At 45.5% G+C, this 25,404-nt stretch overlaps 1 protein-coding gene across 1 annotated transcript in view; it reads left to right on the top strand.

Annotated features, from left to right (window-relative positions):
• The window catches only part of Fam102b (family with sequence similarity 102 member B), a 54,174-nt gene extending 29,634 nt beyond the window's left edge, over positions 1 to 24,540 (top strand). Inside the window, exons 4-11 of the mRNA XM_028879330.2 lie at positions 1,116 to 1,232; positions 5,606 to 5,652; positions 8,752 to 8,855; positions 14,250 to 14,345; positions 15,150 to 15,339; positions 15,438 to 15,565; positions 16,457 to 16,526; positions 20,155 to 24,540. Of these exons, the coding sequence (XP_028735163.1) occupies positions 1,116 to 1,232; positions 5,606 to 5,652; positions 8,752 to 8,855; positions 14,250 to 14,345; positions 15,150 to 15,339; positions 15,438 to 15,565; positions 16,457 to 16,526; positions 20,155 to 20,197 (795 nt within the window). The 3' untranslated portion in view covers positions 20,198 to 24,540. The remainder of the gene's footprint in view (positions 1 to 1,115; positions 1,233 to 5,605; positions 5,653 to 8,751; positions 8,856 to 14,249; positions 14,346 to 15,149; positions 15,340 to 15,437; positions 15,566 to 16,456; positions 16,527 to 20,154) is intronic.
• Positions 24,541 to 25,404: the final 864 nt, after the last annotated feature.

Below are 25,404 nucleotides of genomic sequence, written 5' to 3'. Positions count from 1 at the left end.
AGCCTCAGAATGTGTGAACCGGGAATCTCTGTGCTACAGTGAGCGCGGACGTGAAGACGAGAGAATCCCTGCAGGCCAGCTAGCCTGGCATAGTACAGCGGCGATAACAAAGAGGCCCTGCCTCTAGCACGGTGGAAGGGGAAGACCAAAGCCTGAGCTTGTCCTCTGACCCCTGCACATTGCTGTTGGATGTGCATACCTGTGCATACACATACATACACATACATTATACACACACACACAAAAAAGCCTTGAAGCCAACAACCTCAGCAATGTTTGAAGCATATCATACAGTTTATTAATGTTCATAGAGATGTGCTTAATTCACTTTTTTTGTTCACAGCAATTGTACACAGTTAGGTGGGAGTAGGCTGCTAAAATGGCAGTGATGAGGGGTACACTTGAACAGGGAATCCGGTTAAGCAGCATCGGAGGAATGACTAGAGCCAGCTTTGATGCCGGCAGGAAATGGCATTTCTGGGTAGTAGTGTGGAAGAGGAACAAGTTTAAACTGAACTTCCGGGGAGGAGCAGAGAGGGAGGGTAGGTGTGAGACAGAACCTTGAGCAAGGGAAGCAGCTTCCTCGAAGAGACTCAGCTGAAGGAGGATTGGCAGGAAGGGAGAGAGGAAGAGGTGCCCCTCCTCAAGAATCGAGGAGGCTCACTTGAGTCCTCTCGTGAGTGCGGGGAGAGTGGGAACCTAACCTGTCAGGAGCTGCCGTCCCGTGGCTAACTCAGCACAGGGCGGATCCAGAATGGCTGAGTCAGAGTCGGGACCGCTCGTTCTCCCCACAGGCGATGGGGGTGTAGGTGTGACTCCGAGTGATTTTGCTTTTCAAAGTCCTTAATTTTACTATCACAGTCCTATGTTTACTTTAACGCGTACAGAAATGTATTCAGCACAGCCCATCAAATCCATGGTAAAAGATGAGATAAGTAGTCGATTTTTATTAAAAAGCAACTAAGGACCCGTGTAAAGCAAATGGCAACGCAGGTCGTCGTATGACGACAGGAACTGAGAGCTTTGAGAAAACTCAACGGTTGAATGTCTATTTCAAGGAGATATGATTGAGCCTGCTAGATGGTCTATTAATATGATTCTCTTTCTTTTCATAGCTGGGCTTTGCAGATCTAAACCTGGCGGAGTTTGCTGGATCAGGAAATACCACCCGTCGCTGTTTACTGGAAGGCTATGATACCAAAAATACAAGACAGGACAATTCCATTCTTAAAGTAAGCACTCCTCAAGACTTCCATGCCAATAAAAGAGATTTTTTTCTGCCTCCAGCTAAGCACAGGTATCTGCTGTCATAGATACAATGGGACTCCATACTGAGGTCATGAGCCTCCACACCACCAGGGAAAGACCCTTCCAAGCCATAGGAGCCGTGAAAAATAATGATCATCTTTATGGTCCAGTGTGTTTCTCATCGGTGCTGTGAACAAATACACCACCACTGCAACAGAAGTGCTTGCTGGGGGAGAGGGGACATGATGGTTAGATGCGTGGCTTGAAATCCGTACAGCTATCAGGGCTGGAAAGCTGGCGGCTTAGTAGTTAGGAGCACTTGCTGTACAACCCTGAAGAGCTGAGTTCAGATCCCAGGACATGGAAGAAGCCAGAGCTAGTTCTGCTCGTGCTTGTAACCCCAGTGATGTGGGGAGTGGAGACAGAAACTTCACTAGTGTTTGATGGCTGTCAACCTGGCTGTAAAATGCAAGCTCCAGGCTCAGGGAGAGACCTTGCCACAAAGGAATAAGGTTGAAAATGATAGGACTTCTGATGCCCTCCTCTGGGTGTTGTGTGTGCACTGGTCTGTACACTGACACACACATTTGCCCCCATGCACATGCACACACACACACACACACACACACACACACACACACACATCCCCTCAGGAGAACTCACAGAGAAGATGTGATGTGTATGTAGAAATCACTGGCTTCTCTTGTAACTAGTGAAGTGACAGGACTTGCAGACCCACTCATGGACATCTGCCTTATTTCTCCAAATCTCATCAGGGGCCACATGTTCATGAAGTTGATGGAAATGTTAAATGACACCCATTGGGAAAATATTCAGAAAATATCTTGTACGCAGGAGAATCTTTGCTACATTTTACTTAATTAGTAAGTTACCTAATAAGAAGAAAGACAGATATTTAAAAACCAAATGGTTTTTATTCCAAAGCTAGGAAAGTGAAGAATTACTTTATAACTACAGCTTAAACTGTGTTTTCAGTGAATATTTAGCTCTGGAGATAGAGGAATCTCTGAACTGGTTCCTAGAGGCAGACATCCCTTGCACACATCAGCAGCTTTAAGAAAGATGGGATGGGCAGTTGATGTGGAGAGGAAAATGATAAAGAAGATGAGGAAATGTCAGGTATGGTGGTACTCACCTATGATTATAGCACTTTGGAGATGGAGGCAGGGATGATCAGAAGTTCAAGGCCAGCCTTAGATACATGAGACCCTGTCTTGAAAACCAAGGTAGGAGCCAGGCGGTGATGACACTCGCCTTTAATCCCAGCACTCAGGAGGCAGAGGCAGGTGGATCTCTGTGAGTTCAAGGCCAGCATGGTCTACTAAGTGAGTTCCAGGACAGCCAGGGCTACACAGAGAAACTGTGTCTCAACCAAACCAAACAAACCAAGGGAGGAAATTAAAAGAGCACCATCCTATGAACTTCAAGTTGATTTGATTTTGTTGTTATATAACTCTGAAAATATCTCAGGGCACTTGCACATATCCCCTACCGTGAGATTGGCAGGTCTAGGTAGATGGTGTCTTAGTCAGGGTTTCTATTGCTGTGAAGAGACACCATGACCATGGCAACTCTTATAAAGGAAAATATTTAGTTGGGGCTGGCTTGCATCATCATCATGGTGGGACATGGTAGCATGTAGACAGACACGGTGCTGGAGAAGGAGCTGAGAGTTCTACATCTTGATTCGCAGACAGCAAAAGGAGACCATCACACTGGCCAGACTTGGGCTTATAAGACCTCAAAGCCTGCCTTCGCAGTGACACACTCCCTCCAACAAGGCCACACCTAATAGTGCCACTCCCTATGAGCCAGGCATTCAAACACAAAAGTCTATGGGGGCCACCACAGATAACAATCCATGCTTTATAATGAGTCTCAGAAGGCTAGGTGTTTTCTGTAAGAGAAGTAGTGAATGACAGAGCTGAGACCAGCATGCGTATCTGCTGTTCCGTGGCCTTTTCACATTAGCATGCCCTCTAACCCCAATCTCAAAACCCACGGACTATGCTGTTCATTATATGTTTCTTACATTAAAAAACAAATAACCCATGCTGCTTTTGTGTGTGCATGCCTGTGTGTGTGTGTGTGTGTGTGTATGTGTGTGTGTGTGTGTGTCCTCTTCTTTGTGACAAATGCTTTACCCATCAAGTCACGTCCCCCGAAATAGTTTTTTAATTTTAGGTGGTTTCCCCTCTCCTACCACCATCCCCTATGTTCCCAGCCCTCTGTCATGTCACACAGCTGTCTTCAACCCTGCCCCTTTCTCATGATCTCCCAGGCCTCACTTGCTTCCGCTTCCCCCTTACGTAGCTTAGAGTGCACAGTTCATGATTATCCTACGTGATATCCTACTCCGGGTCCCTTTGCCTGTTGCTGTCCCTGGAGATCTGCAGTCCCACTTGGTTTGACTCTGTGTCCTCCCCGAGTCTGTGTCCTGAGCTGGACGTTGCTGGAGGACACACAGATGAGTGGGCATTACTGGAATCGGGCTCACCTCCAGCTGGCAGCCGTACTCTGCCTCCTGTCCCAATTTAGACAGTCGCCTTCCTGCCTTTTTTCTCAATGTGTTTTCATACCCCGTGTTTTACCTCGGCTAAGCTTCTCCTTTATTGAAGAAGTAGAACTCATTAAACTCACATCCCCTCATCACCCCAGCATAGAACTTACAGCTCTTCTTGTCTCCCCTGTTATTGCAGTGCATGCCTGCTGCCTTGCCCATGGTTACAGGGAAGACATGACCCTCTTCCTATGAGAAGTCAGTCCTTCCTCTTGGGCTCTAGATTCCACGCAGGCATAATCAAAGACTTTTCTCTTGGTTCATCTGCTCTTGGTCATCTCTCCCTTTAGTGAACCATCCTTGTCAACACCCAAAGAAACAGCTGCGGTGTCCCCCCATATCTTAAGGACAGAGCTCAGCCTCCCACCTCTCATCTCGGCCCCCACTTCTCTGCTCTGCCTCACTACACAATTTCTTCCATCCCAAGACATTCAGACAGTCCCAAGTGCTGTCCTGGAGAGTTAGAAGCCAGATTGGAGGATCGAGTGACAGAAGACGCAATGAGAGAACCAGTGCAACAGGATAGGTCTGAGAGTTAAGGAAAAAATAAAGTAAAAAAGAGACCATAGTGGAGGTCCTGGATAAAGAGGTGTGAATGAGTAAGGTTGTAAAAGATGCCTGTCAAACATTAGCTGGAAAATGTGCCGTGACCTGTATGTGTCCTGTTGGTCATTAAGACTATGAACTCAGTAAGCCTGGTCCTGGGTTCTGCCCTATGCCAGCTGTGATTCGGAAACTATCCCGCAATCTCTGTGGTCTCAAAAGGAGAATGTGACTCTCTCATGGGAGTGTTAAAGATGAAGTGAGATGATGTGGATCAGACATGTAGTTTATATCTGGAACTAAGTTCCCAAATCCAGCCAAGTGTGGTGGTGCAATGTGTATAATGAGATGATGTGTATAGAACTTGTAGCTTATATCTGAAACATAAGTTCCCAAATCCAGCCAAGTGGGGGCTTAATATGTATAATCCCAGCACTTAGGAGGCTGAGGCAGGAAGATCTTAAGTTTGAGGTTATCCTTGGCTACAAAGCAAGTTTTAGGGTAGCCTGGAATACTGAGATTCTCTCAAAGAGCCAAAACAAAATAAATTCTCAAGTCACTATCATTGTGAACGTCATTATTATTATTTTTCCCATAAGAATGTGAATTTGGGGCAGGGACTATTGCCACATAAAGGGTACGGTGGCACATGCCTGGGATCGCAGCACTCAGGAAAGAGGAAAGGGCGAAGTTTAAGACCACCCCGTGACATACAGTGATTCAAGGTCAGACTCCCTCAGGGAAAAAAAAAAAAGTGGGATTGTCCTGTGGTGGATTCTTAAAAGTTCCTTAGCAACCAGGGAATATCAGCATCTCAGAAAGAAAAGGTCAAAGCTGGTGCAGAGGCACTCTGCCCTTTAGAGCTCCGAGCAGATATCCCATGAAGCCTCAGCCTGTGGAGCTGGAGGGCCTGGTTATCAAATATTTACACCCCACAGGAATCTGGAGTAAACACAGACGCATGCCAAGGAACGGGTATCGCTGGGGAAGTGCTTACTTTTTATTTTTATCTTTTCCACGAGGTTTTGAGCATTAAAGATGATTTTTAATCCTTGTCTGCATAAAGCAGTAATTGAATGTTGGGCACACCCTCATTAAACATTCATTTCACTTAATGCTTTCTAGATAGACAATATAAATAAGACTAGTTGTCACGGGGGAAATACGGATTAGCAAAAGCTGGCTTCTCGAGAAGTCTTTTGTAATTGTGGCATTTGTTGCTCTTTTGTTTAGGTTTTGATCAGTATGCAGCTGATGTCTGGTGACCCATGCTTTAAAACGTAAGTTGATAACCAGTAAATGGATTATTTATCTGCAAGCATGATACAAACTGAAGCAGATTTGTAGGCACACAGTTCCTTTCGTGGTGGACTGACCTGAGCGTTGTAGAAGTGACTGTTTCCTATTGCCAAGTGAGCTTTCCACTCTCAAAATGATGCAAGTTATGGATCGTTTGCCGTCTTTGGGTTTTCAGGTTTAAGGTGGCATTGTACAAATAAGGTTTTAATTTGCTATTTCCTTACTCACCTCTTTTAACAGTAGGTGCCTTAGAGCCTGTGGGGCTGCATTCTAACTTCAGAAACAGCAGCGGGCAGAAGACACTGCTTTCTTACAGTACAACCCCAGGGCTTGTACTGTAAGAAACCACCAGGTCATGATAAACAGAGAAGGAGCCTGGGAATAGAGGCTCTGATGAGGAGTGGCAGGGCGTGGCAGGGGATGCCATAAAGAGCTTGCTGTTTTATGTCGAGTATCAGGGGAGGCCTCCCTGCTTAAGATGACATTTGAGAGAGACTTGAAGCCACATGGATATTTGGGGAGAGAGTCTTCAAGGTGGAGGGACTACGGAACAAAGCCTGGAGAGGGTCCTGTTCCCAGCATGCTCAAGTAGCTGCCTGGAGACCCACATATCTAGCGCAGAGGGAGCGAGGAGCTCAGTAATGGGAGATGCGGTCAGATGGTCATCTTGTGGGCCATTAGAATAAGGACTCCACTTACCTTCTGAGGAAGATAAAAGGCTGCAGAGCTTTCAGGTGAAAAGCAAATGCTCTTATTACGACGCACGGTAGAAAAGAGACAACCCGAGGGAGCCGTGACGGGAACAGGATGGAAGAGGTAGATTGTGTGACGGTTTCATTAGTTAATGTTTCTCTCCTGAGAACTTACGAGAGCCGCAGTTCAGAGCTCAGATGTAAGACACAACAAAACCCACGTCTAAAAAAAAAATTTTGTAAAGCATTCCAGCGTGATCCAAATTCTTACCTTACAAATGAGGGAACTGAGACAGAGCAGTCGCCTTGGCCAAGTGTGTCTGGTGGAACCAACGGTAAATAGCTACAGATGCGTGCCTGCTCTGCTGGGTGCCCCTTGATGTGGGAGATGTGCACACAGCACACGATGTGACGGGGCAGAGAGCAGAGGGCCTCTGACCACCGCCGTTCCTTGAAAGCCAGAAAGTCCTCACTGAGGGGGTGGTACTGGGGTAAGTGGTGATGATGAATAAGAACGTACTAAGCTTGGAAGGCAAGCAGAGACATTCCAGGAAGAGAAAACCGTTTGCACACACACAAGGCATTGTTAGGGTGCACGGGGTAATGATGTCACTTTAGGAGGTCATTCTTCACAGGCTCTGAACATTACTTTACAATTAAAATAATCCCCATTTCTTTCATCTGCAACTGTGCTGTATCAAGGGATCCTGACAAAGACTGTTAGACATGTTTTAACAAAAGGAGTGGTAGAACAGAGCCAGCACACAGTGGGTCCTCAGGGGTTGGTCACTGAACTGGGCTGCCCTGGGGTAACAGAAGTGCAGCAGCCTAGTCAAGATTTCAGGTTCGAAGTCTGCTGTACTCACAGCCCGTGGTCAGCTTGCTCCGTCTGAATGCTGGTTGCCCTGTCTTAGAGCACTCAGCAGGAGCGACTCCAGTTCTCTGAGAGAGCAGGACGGGAGTGCCAAATTCATGGCCGTGTTGGAAGTGTTTGCCTGTAATCACCTGTGGCAGGGAAGACGACTGGCATTTAAGAATCGAGGATTGCAGACATCGGCCAGTCACTGGTGATTTATGACTGTTACTATAGACTTCATTCTTTGCGTGAATCTTTTATATTTTTTTTTACCGTGAAATATTCAGTGGAGTTTCGTTTTGTTTTTTAACCAAGTTTTTTTTATGTTATTTAGACACGTAACTCAACTAGGCCTGGTGGTACAAGCCTGTAATCCTAGCACTCAGAAAACTGTGACAGGAGGATCTTCATGAGTTCAAGGCCTGTCTGGGCTACATACAGATTACCAAGCCAGCCAGGGCTACTGAGCAAGATCATGTCTCAAAAATATTTACCCCCACCACAGCTGGGCAGTGGTAGTGCACGCCTTTAATCCTGGCACTCGGGAGACAGAGCCAGGAAGATCTCTGTGAGTATGAGGCCAGCCTGGTCTACAGAGCAAGATCCAAGACAGGCACCAAAACTACACAGAGAAACCCTGTCTCAAAAAACGTGTGTGTGTGTGTGTGTGTGTGTGTGTGTGTGTGTGTATGTATATATGTGTGTGTGTATACACATATATAAAATAATATAATATATATAAAAATAAAAGTCAAAATACAACTATTGGTAATTAAAGAGGTTGGTCTAAAACAGACTGTGAAAAACCTTGGGAGTCATGTGAGGAGCTGAAGCTTTGTCCCAAAGGCACTTTTGAAGAGTTTGCCTTGGCCGGAAGATAGATAGGCTTATGTAGCCCAGGTTAGTCTACAGCTTGCTATGTGCCCAAGGATGATCTTGAACTTCTGGTCCTCCTGCCTTGACCTCCTGAGTGCTGAAATTATAGGACCGTGACACCACATTGGATCCTCTCTCTCCCTCTCTCCCTCTCTCTCTCACTCTCCCTCTCCCCCCCCCCACCTCCATGAGACTCTTTCTGTTCCCAGTATTTTGTTGTATAAAAGCCCTTTTTCCACAGGCAGGAGAGGTGACTCAGTGGTTTAGAGCACCTGCTGCTCTTACAGAGGACCAAAGTTCAGTCCCCAGCACCCACCCAGCACCCACATCAGGTGGCTCACAATCATCTGTAACTCTAGCTCCATGGGACCCACCATCCTCTTTTGGTCTCTGCAGACACCTGCACATGTGTGCATGCACACACTTGTACATAGATAAAAATAAAACCTTTATGTAAAAATTTCTCCCACATTTATTATTCAGGTTTTTAGTGCTCTAAAAGATGCTCATGGATTATTTAATGGTTTTTATTTCATCCTCAAAAGGCTATCTCTAATAAACAGCTTTCTCAGGCCAGGCACTGGCCACACGATGACTCTCTAACACTAGTTCAAACCTGCAGGCTCACACATGATTCAAGATCTGTCTGTTTACAGGCCTCCCTCCACGTCCATGTCAATACCCATCGCTGGGGAATCCGAGTCTCTGGAAGAGGACAGAAAAGGCGGGGAGACCCTCAAGGTGCATCTCGGAATAGCAGGTATGGGTATATAGCTTCCTGGCCCTTTACTTTCTGGAAAACAATACGATTTAATTTCCTAATAGATCCCTAAACCCTGAGGGGCTGGCAGGATGGCTCAGCAGGTCGAGGTGCTTGCCGCCAAGCCTGATGACCAGCGTTTAACTCTTGGAATCCACACAGTTTAAGGAGAGAACAAGTTATCCTTTGACCTCCACACGCATTCTGTGGCACATGCATGTCCATACACACATACACAAAAATAAATAAATGGATGAAAAAAAAAAAAAGTCCTACAACCACCCACATGTAAATTTGTATGCACTCCTGACTTGAAATAGGCCGGTTAGTATGGTGCTCCAACCAGGACTAACTTGCCTAGGGTCATGTGCACTAACAGTGATAGCTGAATGTTGGCTAACACTGTCTCGCTAGCTGCATCCACGCCTCACAAACACGGGACCCTCCCATTCCACCCACCACAACCCTCCAGCTGGGCCCATTCTCCCGCCAGCTCTCTGCTGCTGCTGCTCCTCCTCCTCTTTCCTTTCTTGCTGCATCTCAAGCCTCGCTGTGCACTTGATTTACCTGGGGGTGGAGGGTGTTAAAACACCCCGCTAGCCCCGGCAGCCGGTTTGGGACTTGCTGGATCCTTGTGGGTGCCTGGGACTTTATGATACACACCGGTTCAGCTCCTCTGTTGCTGCTGCTGGTCCCGAGCACACTTTGAGATCCACTTCCCTAGACAGTCTTCCAGCCCAGGCAGAATCGACCGCGGTTGCTAAAAGCAGGAGAGGCAGCGTGCCAATCCGGCTGCAGGGAAGGGACCTGAGAGTTTCCTTCTATCCCCCAAATGATGGGAACAGAGTGTATCATTGGAAAGAAAGGTGACGCGCTAGGATTAACATTTTTCACTACCTTCTCAAATGTGCAGCGAGAGGGTTTCTCCTAAGTAATTGTGAGTATGGATTTCTTGATTTAGGATTAGCTGATCTTACGGATACTGTTAATTTTTCCATCAACTCCTCCCTCGGCACTTAAATGTCCTGAGCTGCTGTCTATGCTGAGAAAAGATAAAGTAGACCCTGTCATCCTTCTCATAGGATAATATCCAGCTTCTCTATCTTCTGCTGTCCTCTAGACTCCAGCAGCCCAGTGTCGGATAGATAGACAGACAGACAGGCAAGCAGCCAGACAGACATGGAGAAGTCTCATCAAGAGAATACACATTTGAGGCATGCATCACAGTTATGCAGACAGACTTCTAGAAAGCAATACTGCCTGGACTCATCACTGCACTCGCTGTGACGGAAGAACTTGCAGGATGTTTGGGCTCGCAGTTCCAGGATGCAGTCCGTCCCTGTGGGGAAGTCACGGTGGGGTGGGAGGTATCTGGTCGCCTTGCGCCCACAGTCAGGAGACAGAGAAAGAGAAACGCTCGTGTCCAGCTGCTTCCTCTTTCCCTTTCTCCTTCAGCCAGGACCTCAGCTCAGGGAATGGCTCTGCTCATATGCAGGGTGGGTTTTCACCCTTCGGTTAGTCCTCTCTCTGGAAACACCCTCACGGACACGCCCGGATGCGGGTCCCTTAGGTGACTAGATTTACAGTGAGAGTTAGCCATCACACGGTCCGTTCATTGTTAAACTCCTGGGCCATCTGCTTTGTGTCCTGTCCTGATGCCTACAGTTACATGGTCACTGACTCGTTTGGGCATTATTCCTGCTCTTGTCTGACTCAGCCACTAATTCTTCCTTGAAGCCTTCTCTTCTTTTGACGCCTACCTTCATGACCTTTCCTCTCCTGCTTCTCGGGGATTTCTTGCGCAAGCTAGGTGGTCCCGTGAGTGAAGATGCTTGCTGCCCATCCTGATGGCCCGAGTTCAGTCCCCAGGACCCACTGGTAGAGGCAGATGTTTGCCACCAGCTAGTTAGCTAGTTGTCATCTGGCCTGGCCTCCACGTGTTTGCTGTGTGACACACGTGTATGCGTGTGTACGCACACGTGCACACACACATGCACACACACTTAAATAAGTAGGTAAATCAATGCAAAGAGTTTTGTTGTTTGTTTGTTTGTTTTTTTAAGCCTAGAATCTGTTAGTAATTGGTGGCTGCTGGGGGAGGGCGGTAAGTCTTCTTCAGGGGTGTGGCCCCTCAGAGGCCACCCATGCTCCAGTGGATGGTCCTGCACTCATGCACAGAGAGACTGCACTAGTGGATTCAGTGAATTTAAGGACAGAGCCCGGTAAGTTGGTAGAGAAAAGTGAGAAAGACGTACAAGAGGAATTGGAGAAGAGGGAGGAGATGGTGCATTGGACCAAAACACATTATATGCATGCATGAAATTCTCAAACAATAACAAAAAATTATAAAGAGCCCTCCTAAAGTGCCGGAGCTGTAGCTGTGATACAGAACTCTTGCCTGTGTGCTTGAGCCCTGCGTCTAGTCCCCAGTCCTTCAGAAAGAGAAACTAAGGCATAGAAACACCCCACTGCTCTCCAGGGGTGCTGTTCCACGGGGGCTTGGTCCCGTCTACTTAGTTTTCTGGGCAATATCATCTACACCCCTGTATTTAACAGTCTCATAAATGTAATGCGGTTGTATAAATGTGTGTTAAATACTTTCCATTCACAAATATGTGTTTCTAAATGTTTTGGGGAAGGTCTGCTTCACGCCACGCATCGTGACTGAAATCTATAAGTTCATCTTTCTCCCCAGCCAGACCTTGGGTTCTTTGTGATCGGGTCTTGATATCCCAGAGACCAGGGACAGGTCAGAATGTGATGACTATTGATTGTCAACTTCACATACTCAGTGCGGATTTGCCCAACTCTTTCTCCTACTGTTCGGGTATCTGGCACAAACTTCTGCTCAGTCGATGGATCCCGCCATTGTGCTAAACATCTCTCACTCTCAGCTGGCTTATAATCAAAACCTTTGCTCTTCACCCCAACCTGCTTCTCCCTTACTAAAGTGATCTTCACACCGTGTAGCCTGCAGTGGCCCGCCCTGGCACAAAGTCACCGAAGTATCACTGAAAGTATCTTTCGTTCAGCTCCCAGAAAGGTCTTCATCAGCTGGCCTGTGCTCAAGTCTTCAGTCTCTTTTCCCATTGGTCATCTCCCACTGCTCTGTGTGCCAACTTCACCAAACCATTTGCTGATCGACAAGCTTGTGGTGCCCGATGCTCCTCCCTCCTCAATGAGCTGAAAGACTCCTATGTGGTGGTATTGTGTTCCCCAAAATATTGTGCACCCTAATAAACTTATCTGGGGTCAGAGAACAGAACAGCCACTAGATATAGAGGCCAGAAAATGGTGGCACTCACACCTTTAATCCTAGCATTCCAGAGGCCGAAATCCCTCTGGATCTCTGTGAGTTCAAGGCCACATTGGAAACAGCCAGGCATGGTGACTCACGCCTTTAATCCCAGGGAGTGATGGTAGATAGCAGAAAGGTATATAAGGAACTAGAAGCATTTGGCTGGCTAAGCTTTCAGGCTTTCGAGCAGCAGTTCAGCTGAGATTCATTCTGGATGAGGACTCATAGGCCTCCAGTGTGAGGAAACAGGACCAACTGAGGAACTGGCAAGGTGAGGTAGCTGTGGCTTGTTCTGCTTCTCTGATCTTCCAGCGTTCACCCCAATAACTGGCCTCAGGTTTAATTTTATTAATAAGACCAGTTAAGATTCCTGCTACACTCCTGCACTGGCAGACCCTGGGCCAGCCTCCTCTCTGAGGTCTCCTCCCCTGTAGTATTGTGTACTGGCTTTGGAGTTCTTACTACCCTCTTTGGTTAATGCTGGACACGCTGTATTCCCTTTGCTTCTGTCTCCAAATTCTGAGCATGCTTTATCTCACTTACTTTGTGTCCCCAATGCCTCCATTTCATCTCTACCACAGACACTGATTTGATAAGAGCTTAATAAACTTTTATATGGACTGAATGAATGCATTTTGGAAACCAGAAGACAGGTGGCTGAGTTCTGAGCCAAACACTGGGGTAGACTTTTGGGTGTCCAGGAATCCCTATGAACTGTCTGTCTCCTGGCGAGGGTTTTGTTGGAGCTAGCCTTTGGTTTAGTGCTGATGTAGAGGTCGATACTTGGGACCCTTGCAGTCTGTCTGGATATGAGCAGTCCTTGCAGAGGACCAGTAGCGTGCGTGCTTGTTAGCATTTGGTGGCCCGACTGTTGCACCATCTATCTATCTCATTTAGAGAACTGCTGCTGTGGTAACTGTCACACTCAGCTGCCGCTGTGGTAACTGTCACACTGAGCTGCTTTTCTTCTGCTCCTAGGTTAACAACCGTTCTGGTTTCCAAGTGGTTTACACTAATGCTCAACAGTCACAGTCCTGTCTTCTGTGCAGAAAGGCTGGTTCTACAAATATGTAACTGCTATCTAGTCTATGAACGTGATTAGGGAGGTTCTAGAAACAGCGTTGGGACTGCTTTGTCTACTTGCTTTCAAGCTATGTACTACCATCAGTTTCTTTTTTTACTCTGTTTCTGAGATTTTATTGATTTTATTTTTACTGTGTGGGTGTTTTGTCTGTATGTCTGTCTGCACCACGTGCGTGCAGTGCCTATAGAGGCCAAAAGAGGGTGTTGGTTCCCCTGGAATTGGAGTTACAGGTGGCTGTGAGCTGCCGTGTGGATGCTGGGAGCTGAACCCATGTTCTCTGGAAGAGCAGCCAGGGCTGTAAACAGCTGCGCCATCTCCAGCCTCTGACGAACTTTCATCCTGGGTACTCCACCCTATGCTGTGTCGATGAAGGTTACAGCATTGCCCCCCCTTCACCCCCCACTTCCCCGTGTTAGCCTAGCACTGGGAAGGCTGACATTGAAGACTGAAGGCATTTGATTCACTGCTAAGGTGAATTCTGAAGATGGACGATCTCCTCACCACCACCTAAACACAAAAACACTGAAGGGTCAGGGCGTGGTGCTGCACACCTGTGATCCCAGCACTCAGGACATCAGGGAGAGCCAGCCTCGGCTACTGAGTGAGCTTAAGGATAGCTGGGGTTATATGAGACCCTGTCAAATAAATAAAGGGGGAAAAACTGCCAAAATCCAAAAGTTGCATGAGAATTTGTAAGAATAGGACTGACTTATAAGAAAAATGTTGAACACACACACACACACACACACACACACACACACACACCCCTAATGGTTTTAAGACACACTACTATTAAACACTACAAAAGTACTCTAACTTTCCAATGAACTAAGACATTTAAATATTCTTTCATTTCTTGTGATGTAGTTGTTTTCATTGTACCAATCTGAAGGAATCTATCACTTTACAATGCGTTTTCCTTGATTATGAACTTGCGAATTAATAAAATCTGCAGGTTAAAGTACAAATTGGACATTGACTTGTTATAGTAACATCACGTGACTTGTTGCAGATCTTTCAGCAAAGAGCGCCTCTGTTCCAGATGAACTTGGTGCCTGGGGACATTCTAGAACATCCAGCTATGCAAGCCAGCAGTCCAAAGTTTCAGGTAGAGGCCCCCAGTGGGATTCAACTCCTTATTATTCGGGATCACTGGTTCTCAGCCTCCCTAATGCTGTGACCCTAATAATACCGTTCCCTGAGTGGTGGTGACCCCCAACCATAAAATTATTTTCGTTGCTACATAAGTGTAATTGTGCTACTGTTATGAACCGTAATGTAAATATTTTTGGAGCTGGATGTTTGCCAAAGGGATTGGGAGGCACAGGTTGAGAACCACTGTTCTTAAGGGATTTGAAGCCAGGTGGGGTGGTACACACCTGTTATCCTAGCAGTGGGGAGGCTGGGAGAGAAGGATGGCAAGTTCAAGACCAGCCTCTGCTTGCTGTATATCAGGTGCCTGTCCCAAACAAAATAAAATTCAGTAATTAACTTGAAGTTACTCCGGTGTGGGCTGAAAAACATTGCACCTGGGAGATGACAGATGGTTCAGTAAAATGCTTGTCGTGCAGGCCTGAGAACCTGAGCTCAGTCACTCACATGAAAGTCGGACACAACAGTTCACACCTATAATCTAAGCACTGGGGAGACAAAGGCAGAAGGATTTCAGGGACCATTACAGCCAAATCAGCAAGTCCTAAGCTCAGCGAGAGATCCTGTCTCAAAAGTAAGGTGGCCAGTGAGAGAGGATACCCGATCCACCACTGGCCTCTCTACACACACTCACACGTGTGCATCTGCACACACATGTGCGTGCACCCATCTCAACATGTGCACACATTCGGACAGACAAAGTTCGGTGGTAGAGTGACTGGTAGCGTGAATCCATGCAAAGTGACTTTTCCTCCGGCAGGGTACAGCACATGCCACTCCCGGTCATCCAGCTTCTCCGAGTTCTGCCACAGGAGAAATACCTCAGTGGGAAGCACATCCACAGGAGTGGAAAGCATTCTGGAGCCGTGTGATGAAATGGAGCCGGCCACAGCCGAACCAAACCCTGACTCTGCTGACAGGGAAGGAGACGCGTCGGAGAAGCTCACCAGGTGCCCGCCCACGCGGCGACGCTGCGTGTAAAACACCTGTATGTGCAACTGAACCCCATCAGTACAAAAGGTGCCAACAACTGTGGTTCTTTCCGAAGGTGCCCGGTGAAGCAGGATTCGGTTGAGTCTCAGCTGAAGCGGGTTGACGACACCAGAGTGGATGCGGATGACATTGTGGAGAAAATCCTGCAGAGTCAGGACTTCAGCCTCGACTCCAGTGCAGAAGGTGTGCGGAGAACGGATGCGGGCGGGTGCTGAGGTCCACAGCTGCGTCAGCCCACACGATCGATTGATTGGGCTGCCGCCGCCCATGTGTAGAATCATTCCCCGTCCGCCAAAGCAAAGATAGTTCTGTAGCTTGTCTGACGAAGGCTGGTGATGCTGGAAAAGGAACAAACCAGTGAAGAAATCAGCTGAAGGAGGCGTAGTTCAGTAGTACAGCCAGTTCCTAGGATGTATGAGGCCCTGGGTTCAATCCCCAGAACTGGGGGTTGTGGGGAGAGGGGGTAACAGATCAATTTTCATGTATATTTTTTTTTAAAGATTTATTTATTTATTATGTATACAATATTTGCTGATGTATTTGCAGCAGAAGAGGTGTCAGATCTCATTACAGATGTTGTGACAATGTGGTTGCTAATTTAAGAGAAGCATGTCTTTCTTCTCAATGTCCGTCCGTGCACTTTATGAGTGTCAGGTCCCTGACCCACTTTGGAGGGCTGGGGTGGTGGTCTTGAAACAGTAGTGACTAGAATCCCGTAGTCTCCTCTAATTTTCCACAGAAACTGAGAATTTATATGCCACCAACTTGAAAGGTGCAATTACTCAAGCTGGTGGAAGAGAGAACACTTAACAGTTGGCTGTTTTGTTGTGTAACTGGCTGGAAATAGAAATAATTAAACCTCATGAAAAATGTGTAGAAAGAGCTGTCATTCCTGTTCAGAGAAAAAGAGCTTTGGGGAAGTTGGTGAGAAGGAGCTGGAGGCTGGCTCCAGTTGTCTCTTTCAGAGCTTTGATACGTTTAATCAATGTAAAATGTGGATTACTACAATATGCATATTATTGGTAGTCATCTGATGGCCGTCTGCTTAACGAGCATTCCAATTATGTGTTGCAGAAGAAGGCCTGAGGTTGTTTGTGGGCCCTGGAGGAAGTACGACCTTTGGCAGCCACCACCTTCCGAACAGGTATGTCGTCCACCAGATACCACCCTGCTAAAACGCAGAGCATCCTGATCCACGAGGAGAGGAGATGTCGCTAGTTGTTAGAAGGTTTGCCCAGCAAGAGCGAAGCCCTCGAGTCAGCTTCAAGAGTGACGTAAACATGCCTGGTAGCTCCCTCCTAAAATAGCAGCACCTGGGAAGTGAAAGCAGAAAGTTCAAGAGATCAGGGTCATCCTGGGCTACATAGAGAGTCTGATGCCAGCCTGGGCTCTGTGGGAAAAAAAAATCTCAAGTAAAGGACGGAGGTTGCAGTTTTCATTATGCTGTGGCTGAAATAGGACCAACCTTTGTACACCCTTGAGAAGAGTTGGTTATTACTGGAATCCTCTTTCCTTTCCTGCACGTCCTCAACATTATATTCTGTGTTAGTTTGTTACTTGATTTAAATGTATTTCTAGACTATATTGGACAAATAGAGCACTGACAATTGTACCAGAAAAGCTTATTTAGAACAGAATTTTAGCCTGCTATTTTAGACAGAACTGAGCAAGCATTTCCAGCCAGTGCCCTTACCTCTGTGAACAGCTGTGCACCCACTCACAGCAAAGCTGGTTTTAACCTTTCTTGACCTTAGGGACATTTCACTTTCTTCAAACAAGAAGCCTGCTTCCATTTCTAGTTTTAATTTTTCCTACAGAATTTGTGTATCTGGCTGTTTTAAAGATTTATTTTTTTTATGTGTGCCTGCATGTATGTATTCCGTGTGTGTGTGTGTGTGTGTGTGTGTGTGTGTGTGTGTGTGTGTGTGTACTTGTGGGGCCGGGGCAGGGGGAAGGGGAATCCACAGAGGCAGGGGAGAGCCTTGGATATCCTGGGGCAGTTACAGTTGCGAGACACCGATGTAAATGCCGGAAACTGAACTCAGGGCCTCTAGAAGGGTAGGAATGGCTCTTAACTCCTGAGCCATCTCTCCAGCCTCTCTCTGGATATTTTTTAAGATTTTCTTTTTTTAAGGCAGGGTCTCAATGTATAGCCCTGACTGGCCTGGAATTCATTATATAGACCAGGATAGCCTCAAACCCCCGAAAACCCACCTGCTTCTGCCCCCTGAGTGCTAGAGTAGAAGGCAGGTGCCGCCGCACCCAGAAAGATTTTTTCTTTGTCACTCGTTTCTTAGAAGTTGGAGTGAGATGTGACTGGGTGTTTCCCTGTGTTTATTCTGTTTTAGTTTCACTGAACTTCTCGGATATCCATGCTTATAGATTTCATCAGATTTGAAAATTCTCCAGCCGTTATTCCCCATACATACATACTCCCTTCTGGTATCCTGACGTATTCTCATCTTCTCTATGCTAAGATAAAGTGCAATGGAGCAAACTAACAGTTCTGCCCACGCCCCGTGTGGTGAGCTGGTGAGCTTCCCAGGCTTACAGAAGCAAGGGTGACTCACGACAGCTCCATCACCAAGAAAGTGTACCCCGTCATGGCTGACGGCCCCCCAGAAGCCCAGCTTCAGCTAGCCTCCCACCCCTATACACCGAGCATCTTCCAAGAGCACATGCAAGAGGGAACGATGGGTGGAGTCCCAGGAGAGTCTTGTGACCCTCCCTCCCTTCCTTCCTTCTACAAGTATGTATTGAAAGCCCAAGCCCATTCTCATTCCCATATACCTTGTTGTCGCTGTATTGGCTTATTTCGTTGCCATGGCTACAGTGCCAGGGTTATCCCTGCTGTGTGATGGGAAGAAATGCAGTAGTCATGGTATACCTGGAAAGAAAAGGCATACCACAGACACCTCATATGAGGCTCCAAGGGATGATGAGTCCAGCCATCGTGGTTGCTTCCAGGATTGTTAAACTCTGTACACTCTGAGTGAAGCATCGGGTATGGGGTGGGGTGGGGGGAGGATTTCTGATACCTTGACAAATGAAATAGGTACCTACTGCTAACTTTTAGCAGTGAGACCCTCACCTCCATGCAGCACTGCCACTAAAGTTCCCCTGATCACCCAAGATGCTTCTGAGAAAAGGTACAATTATGACCCATTCAAAAGCTTAAAGCGGGGACTGGAGAGATGGCTCAGCGGTTAAGAGCAATGGCTGTTCTTCCAGAGGTCCTGAGTTCAATTCCCAGCAACCACATAGTGGCTCATAACCATCTGTAATGAGATCTGGTGCCCTCTTCTGGCCTGCAGGTATGAATGCAGCAGAACACTGTGTACATGATAAAGAAATAAACCTTTAAAAAAAAAAGAGTTAAGTTTGTCTGAACATGAGTTTAAAAAAAAAAAAGCTTAAAGCTAGCTGCCATCTAAAAGACACAGTGAGAACCTTTCTTCTGGCATACCAAGAAACAACAGCAGAAAGATGCGTGCTCCTCCTTTGACTTCACAAAACTGAGGTCCTAAGCACATCCATCTTAACAATAGCCACAGGAAGTCTCCTGTTGATGAGGACATTACTTACATAAGCCATCTCAGAATGGGTTTATTCACAACTCTTGCAAATTAAGTTACTTAGCCTATTTCGTTGTTAGAGGTCAATTCATATTGACCTGGCATGTTACAGTAAAGGCTGTAGCACAGAATCCCAAGAATGCAATGGCCAGGCCAATGATATTTCACCTTCCTGGACTGCTGGGGTAGCTACCAACCCAGGGTAAGGAGTCCTTGCATGCTAGAGAGACAGGAGTTGCTATAGCTCTTCATTTGTGGTTCCTGGGGGAAAACTTAATCACGTACCCACAGGGGAGTTGAGGAAAGAGTCTCCAGCTAAACTATGCAGAAGAGAAGAGGTGGAGGTGGGGGACAGCCGGAAGTCTTCTATGCCGAGATGCTAGAGGAAAAACCCTTCTCTTCAAGAACATTTCCCCTTTCCATCTCCATCACATGGTGGATTCACAATGCTGGCCGTACAGAGAGCCATCCGCACACATATTGACTAAAGGGACCCTGAGCCCTGTCACTCAGAATCCCAGCGCTTTCAAGGTTGAGACAAGAGCAACTGTACTTCAAAGTCATCCTTGGCTACATAGAGAGGGATAGACCAGTCTAGGCTACTTGAAACCCTGTCTGAAAAAGAGAAAGTCGAGAAACAGAGAGAGAGAGGAGAGGTGGGGTGGGAGAGAGAGAACAGAAAGAAAAAGCTTTCCACTTTCTAGAAAGATAGTAAGACCTACAGTATTATAACTAAAGATTCTCATCGTTAACTTCATGAAAACCCTGTGTACTGCCTGCCCTAGCTGAGACTGATCTTAGGATTGTCTTGTGTGTCTGTGCATATGAAACCTTTAACCCTTGTAGAAATAAACTCAATAAAAACCACCTGGAGCCACGTGGTGGCGGCATATACCTTTAAACCCAGCACTCAGGAGGCGGTGGCAGATGGATCTCTGAGTTCAAGGCCAGCCTGGTCTTCCGGGACAGCCAGGGCTGCAGGGAGAAACCCTGTCTCAAAAACAGAGAGAAGAGGGAGGAAGAGAAGGAGGAAAAGAGGGAGGGAGGGAGAGAGGGAGGGAGGGAGGGAGAGAGGAAGGGAGGGAGGAGAAGAGATGGGAAGAACCACCTGGTGTGTGTACCTGGGAGAAAATGTATTCATAAGTTGCCACCTTTACAGTTCAAGTTCTGAAAGTATCCCCCTCACTGCTGTTTCAGGGTAGGATCTGGAGCCTATGAGCAGGTTGTGATCAAACGCTAGAGGTGCCGCCAGCAGACAGAAGCTTCCCTGTGTACGTGAGGTGTGGACAATAGGTGTTTCACGGTGTTTAGGTCAAGCATGTAAGAAAAACAATGAACCTGTTTTCAAAGTGCAGTTCATCTGTGAAGAGGAAAGCAGTGCTGATTCCTTCTCAAAGCACGCCCACCGTCATTCCAAGCCACTTACCCACTGAGGGAGCATGTGAATGGAAGCTGAAGGCCTGGCCCCAGTCAGCACCCAGCCTGCTTGTACTTTCGAGGCACCTCAGAGGAAAACGACATTGGACACATCTGGGTGTGATTCTGGTATTCCAGCGTAAAAATGCAAGGCAGGGGTGCTCGACAGGTCTGGGCTCTGTTTTTAAATTTTACATTTAGGAGACAGTATGTGAGGTCAATTTAAACCCATAAATGCTATCAAAATAATTATAATTCCTATTAAGTAAATCTTCCATGTCCTACTACATATAGCATTGAACTAAGTGTATTAACGCCTTTTATGCAATAATTGACAGAAAGTATCCGTGCTTTGGGAAAATGTTATAACTTAAACATTTTAAATACTTCATAATTCTAAACGTGTCAGACATAAGTCAATGACAGGTGTGTTCAAGTCTGAGCTAGGTGGATGGAAAGAAAGCTTTGAATATTCGATATATATTGTTCCTTGTCATTAATATCAGATGCACTGCAAACGCCCCAGTAACACTTTGTAAGAGTCAAGTAAGCTTAATAACCAGTCTGTTAGGCTACCAGGGGCAAGCTAGGAGAAAAGCTGATTCTTTATCCATTCAGTACTAAGACTTGCTGGTCTCAGCAGTCAGATCAGAAGGAAGACTGTAAGATGATCAGGAAAATGGCACCCTTCCTTAGGAAGCCAGACTTTGGTGAGCTGACACTTAACCATGTTAGTGGATAGACGTCTGAGCGGCTGCTGGATTTCACTGATGCCATGGGGACTGGCGCTCTTCTGTTTTAGCCCCTTTGACCAGAGACTGTTTTCTTTATTGTGTCAGAATTTAGCTGTGTGAAGCCAGAGCAGACTGTGACATACCTCTAATACAGCTTTGAGGGTACAAACACCTAGCCTGGATCCATGGTAACAGCACAGCACACAAGCTGTAGTTGTTCTGGTTTTGACAGTAATCCTGTGCAAAGAGCTTTATAAACTTCCCTTTGTTGAAGAGAAGCCTGAGGTGGGCACAGAGCCAGCAATGCCCCAGGCCTCATCTGCACAATCATGTCTGAGGACACAGTAGGTCAGCACAGAATTACTCTGGCCAAGACCTTTTTATGTTGACAAAAGGAGGATCGAGTTATACAATGTTTGAATATCCAGATTGGGAAGTTTGGAAAAAAAGTGGAATTGTTCGTATTAGAATTTTTACTTTAATATCTCAAGAATTAGGTAGTCTACATTAATCCAAAACTATTTTTACAAGTACATGCTGAATTTTTTAAAATGATGACACCCTGTTTTAGAATATTTTGAATACTAAGAGAAAGAATTTTCTGAATCATGTGAAGACATATTTGGAGGTTGGGATATTGGCATGAACATCTTTACCGGGGAAGATGTTATCTAAATAGGTGAAGACATGCTGTCTGTTTTCAAGTGAGAAGATCCATTGTATGCTACAAAAAGATCAAAGAAAGTTTTAACTGCAGATAATGGAGATATTATTAAGAGAAGTTTATTCTGACAATTTTAAAAGCATATTTTTCTATTTTAAAAATAATTTCTAGGCTTTATTTTTATTGGCACTTCTGCAAATGAGTTTGGATTCTAAAGGTGATAATAGCTGGATTGTGAGCTTGGTTCATGGAGGCTACTTGTCAGACACACACAAGGTGCTGTGATCAGGAAAGAGTTGCTACCGCTCTTGGCCCTCTGTCTTTACACAAGATTAGGTCCTGGTATTTTAAACGATACAGAATCCTTTTTTTTTTTTTTTTTTTTTAGTTAGAAAAATAAAATGTGTGGGCCTGGGAATATGGCTAAGTCAGTAGAGTGTTTGCCTAGACTACACAAAGCCCTGGGTTAAATCCCCAGTACATAAACTGTGCATGGTGGTGCACATCTGTCACTCCAGCACTATGGAGCTGGAGGCAAGAGGACCAGATGTTTAAGGACATTCTTGGCTTCATAGGGAGTTGAGGGCCAAAAGAGGCTGGATGATACCCTATCTCAAAAAGGAAAAATAAAAATGTGAAGAGATCTTGAAAATTGTAGAAAATGCCTTTTTTATTTTAGCAGCTACTAAATAATCTTGATTTACATATTGTTAAGGAATAAAACAATCACTTAATAAGTAGAAGCATTGAGTTGGAAGGGGAAAGGCTAGCTGTGACTCTATAGTCAGCAGAAATCTGGACTCTCCTCCCCGGTGTTCTGGGGTCTGTCCTGCATTCATATTTCAGTACAGTCCTATCAGAACGTGAAGGGTTGCCTGAGTGTCTGCCTGTCTACTCTTTACTTTCTGCAGGGCATCTATTGTCAGTCTCTCAGCCACAAGGCTCGTTTCAAAGCTGTTTGCTGAGTGCCAAGTCTACTTTTAATTCTGCCTTGAGTTTAGAAAACAATAGACTTGGAAAAGTGGAGTCCTAACAAATTATTTTTTTTACTATTTAGGTCAAATTTTCAAGTCCAATCTTGTAGAATTTTGTAGGGATGAATTTTCTTCTTCTTCTGTGCTAGGAAAAGACCACCTGCACTCTTTAGAGCTAGTACTTGTGATGAGAAGGAAGCATCTAACCTGCCTTGTTCAGAAGAATGCACAGGAGAGCTTCTCCTGCGACAGGCTGGCGACAAGACTGTACAGGATGTGCAGCATAGGGAAAGGCAGAGAAGGCCCTGAGCCATGGGTTTACACTTGAATGTGGGCTTCCTTTTGTGGTGGTATTAAAGGCGTCTGGGTGCAAACAACTAATGTAGATTAACACTTTTGATATTAAAGGCTTGACCAACAACCCTAAATTCCACCATCTCATTCCAGCATAAGTCCATGAGAATAATATCCAAACTAGATTCTTCTGTGTATGTTTTTGTTTTTTTAGTTTGTTGTTGTTCTTCTTCTTGTATAAAACTGTGAGCCACAGAAGTTGACCACTTAACTTTTCCTTTGTTACTATAAGGAAAAAAAAAAAAAATCTTCAACTAATCTCTATTCTAAACAGATTCAAATCCCAGCTCACACCTGTAATCCCAGCACTTGGGAGGTTGAAGCAGGAAGATCTCTGAGTTCAAGGATAGCCTGGGTTAACTAATCTACTTGAGTTCAAGGGCAGTCTGGGCTCCATGGTAATCATGAGCCCAGAATGAGACCCTGACTCAAAAAACATTTTTTTTTTTTTCAAAATCAGGTAATTTTGATGTCAAAGCCTCCAGAAGCAATTCTAGACTCTCAGATTTCCATGTTAAATAAACCACTTTTGAAGTATAAACTGACAGTTTCACTAAACATTTCACTGAAGCACTTCTGAAACTGTAGGCTTCCGTGTTTATAACAAATCTCTGAGAGAGGCAGTGGGCTCATATGACGGGATTGTATTGTTTTCTTCACAAGTCTTTCATGTGGGCGTCTTAGAAATTCAGTTCTCTTAGATGGTACGTCCTGTGAATATCATCAAGTAAGGTAGCTGAGACTGCGTTAGGCCACTGTACATATTGGCTTAGTTAGGTGCTGTGCATAATGTTAGTAGCTGAGCTGTAAGAATGAAATATTCCTGTTGTAAGCCTAAGTTAAGACTACCCTGGAAATAAGGCCTTATCCCCTTCTCCATGTGATTTTCATCAGAAAATGTAGACACAAACTATTTTAAATGGTAATAGGGTGGTCTCCCCATACAACAAAGCTGATAACATTTTGATTTACAATGTGTTCTGTATTTTCAAATGTGTACATTTATCTTACATATTTCTTTCATCAATATTCATTGGCCAAATCAATGTAAGGAAAGACAGACTATAGAAGAATTTGATTAATTTTGACAATATGTCTTGAGGATTACCTTCCTCTATATTATTTCAATCATTTGGAGGTTTACACAGTGTTTATGAAGAGTGGTATTAATAGCTGAGGAATAGTTCAGTGGTAAGGAACCTTCCAGCATGTGCAAGACCTGGGATTGGCCCTTACCACTGAACAAAGAAAATGAAGTGATTCCGTCAGTATTCTAATACTTGGAGAATGACCTTCATAGTTATATATTTTATGTCTTATGTTTTAACTATACAGTGATAAAATCCAGGAAATGTTTTATAACAAAATAAAATTTTGTTTGTAAAATGTTTGTAATAATGTAAAAGTGAATCTTATACATGTTCAATAAAAAGCAGTATCTTTAAAGTCTAGATGCTCCTAATCTTTTTAAGACTTTATTTTTATTATTTTCATCTATGTGTATGGGGGTTTGTGCATGTCCGTGTGGTGCTCATGAAACCCTAGGAACAGAGTGCAGATCCTTAACCACTGAGCCATCTCCCCAACCCTCTATTTTTTAAAATATTAGGAAGCGAGGTAGGGTGGCTCATTCCTGAAATCCCAGCAGTCAGAAGGCAGGGGGATCACCGTGGGTTTGCGGACAGCCTGGGCTACATATTGAGTTCCAAGACAGCTTGGACGACAGAGTGTGATCTTGCTTTAAAAAGAAAAAAAAAAAAAAAATCAGTAAAAAGAGACACGTGCTGTTTCCTCTGAGCCGTTGGACTGAGGTTCCCAGCCATGGAAGATCTTTGCTACATCAGGAGGACTTTGCCAGTGGTCTGTAGCCTGTACTACAGCCTGGCTCCAGGCCGAAGTTAGCTAAGTGCCCACAATAACTACAGACACCCTGCAACTTCAGCCAATGGCACTCTTCCTAGGATCCAGTTACCCTGTCTCTTCATTGAGCAGACTTCGTGAATAACCAGTAGCTATTCTCAGTGAAAGTTCCATCAGGTTCAAGTGTGATCCAAGACAGTTAAACTTCACAGGCACCAGCCACTGACCACTGGGTGCGCTAGAGTCAAAGCAGCGTCCCAACTAAGGCTGTGTTGAAAAGGGAGAGGAACATGGGCAGGGATTTAAAAGGCTGATGTGATGGAAGCGTTCACTGTCACCTGAACGCAAACACATGGGAGACCAGTTATTTGTTGCCTGGAACAGTTTTCCATGGGTGTGGACGAGAAAAATCTTGCTCCTTCCTGTTCAGTGTAGGAATTAGGCT

The sequence above is a fragment of the Peromyscus leucopus genome, chromosome 6, assembly GCF_004664715.2.
Source record: "Peromyscus leucopus breed LL Stock chromosome 6, UCI_PerLeu_2.1, whole genome shotgun sequence".
Lineage (NCBI taxonomy): Eukaryota > Metazoa > Chordata > Mammalia > Rodentia > Cricetidae > Peromyscus > Peromyscus leucopus.
Note: the sequence above shows the minus strand (reverse complement) of the source record. Positions and strands in the feature narration are given on the sequence as shown.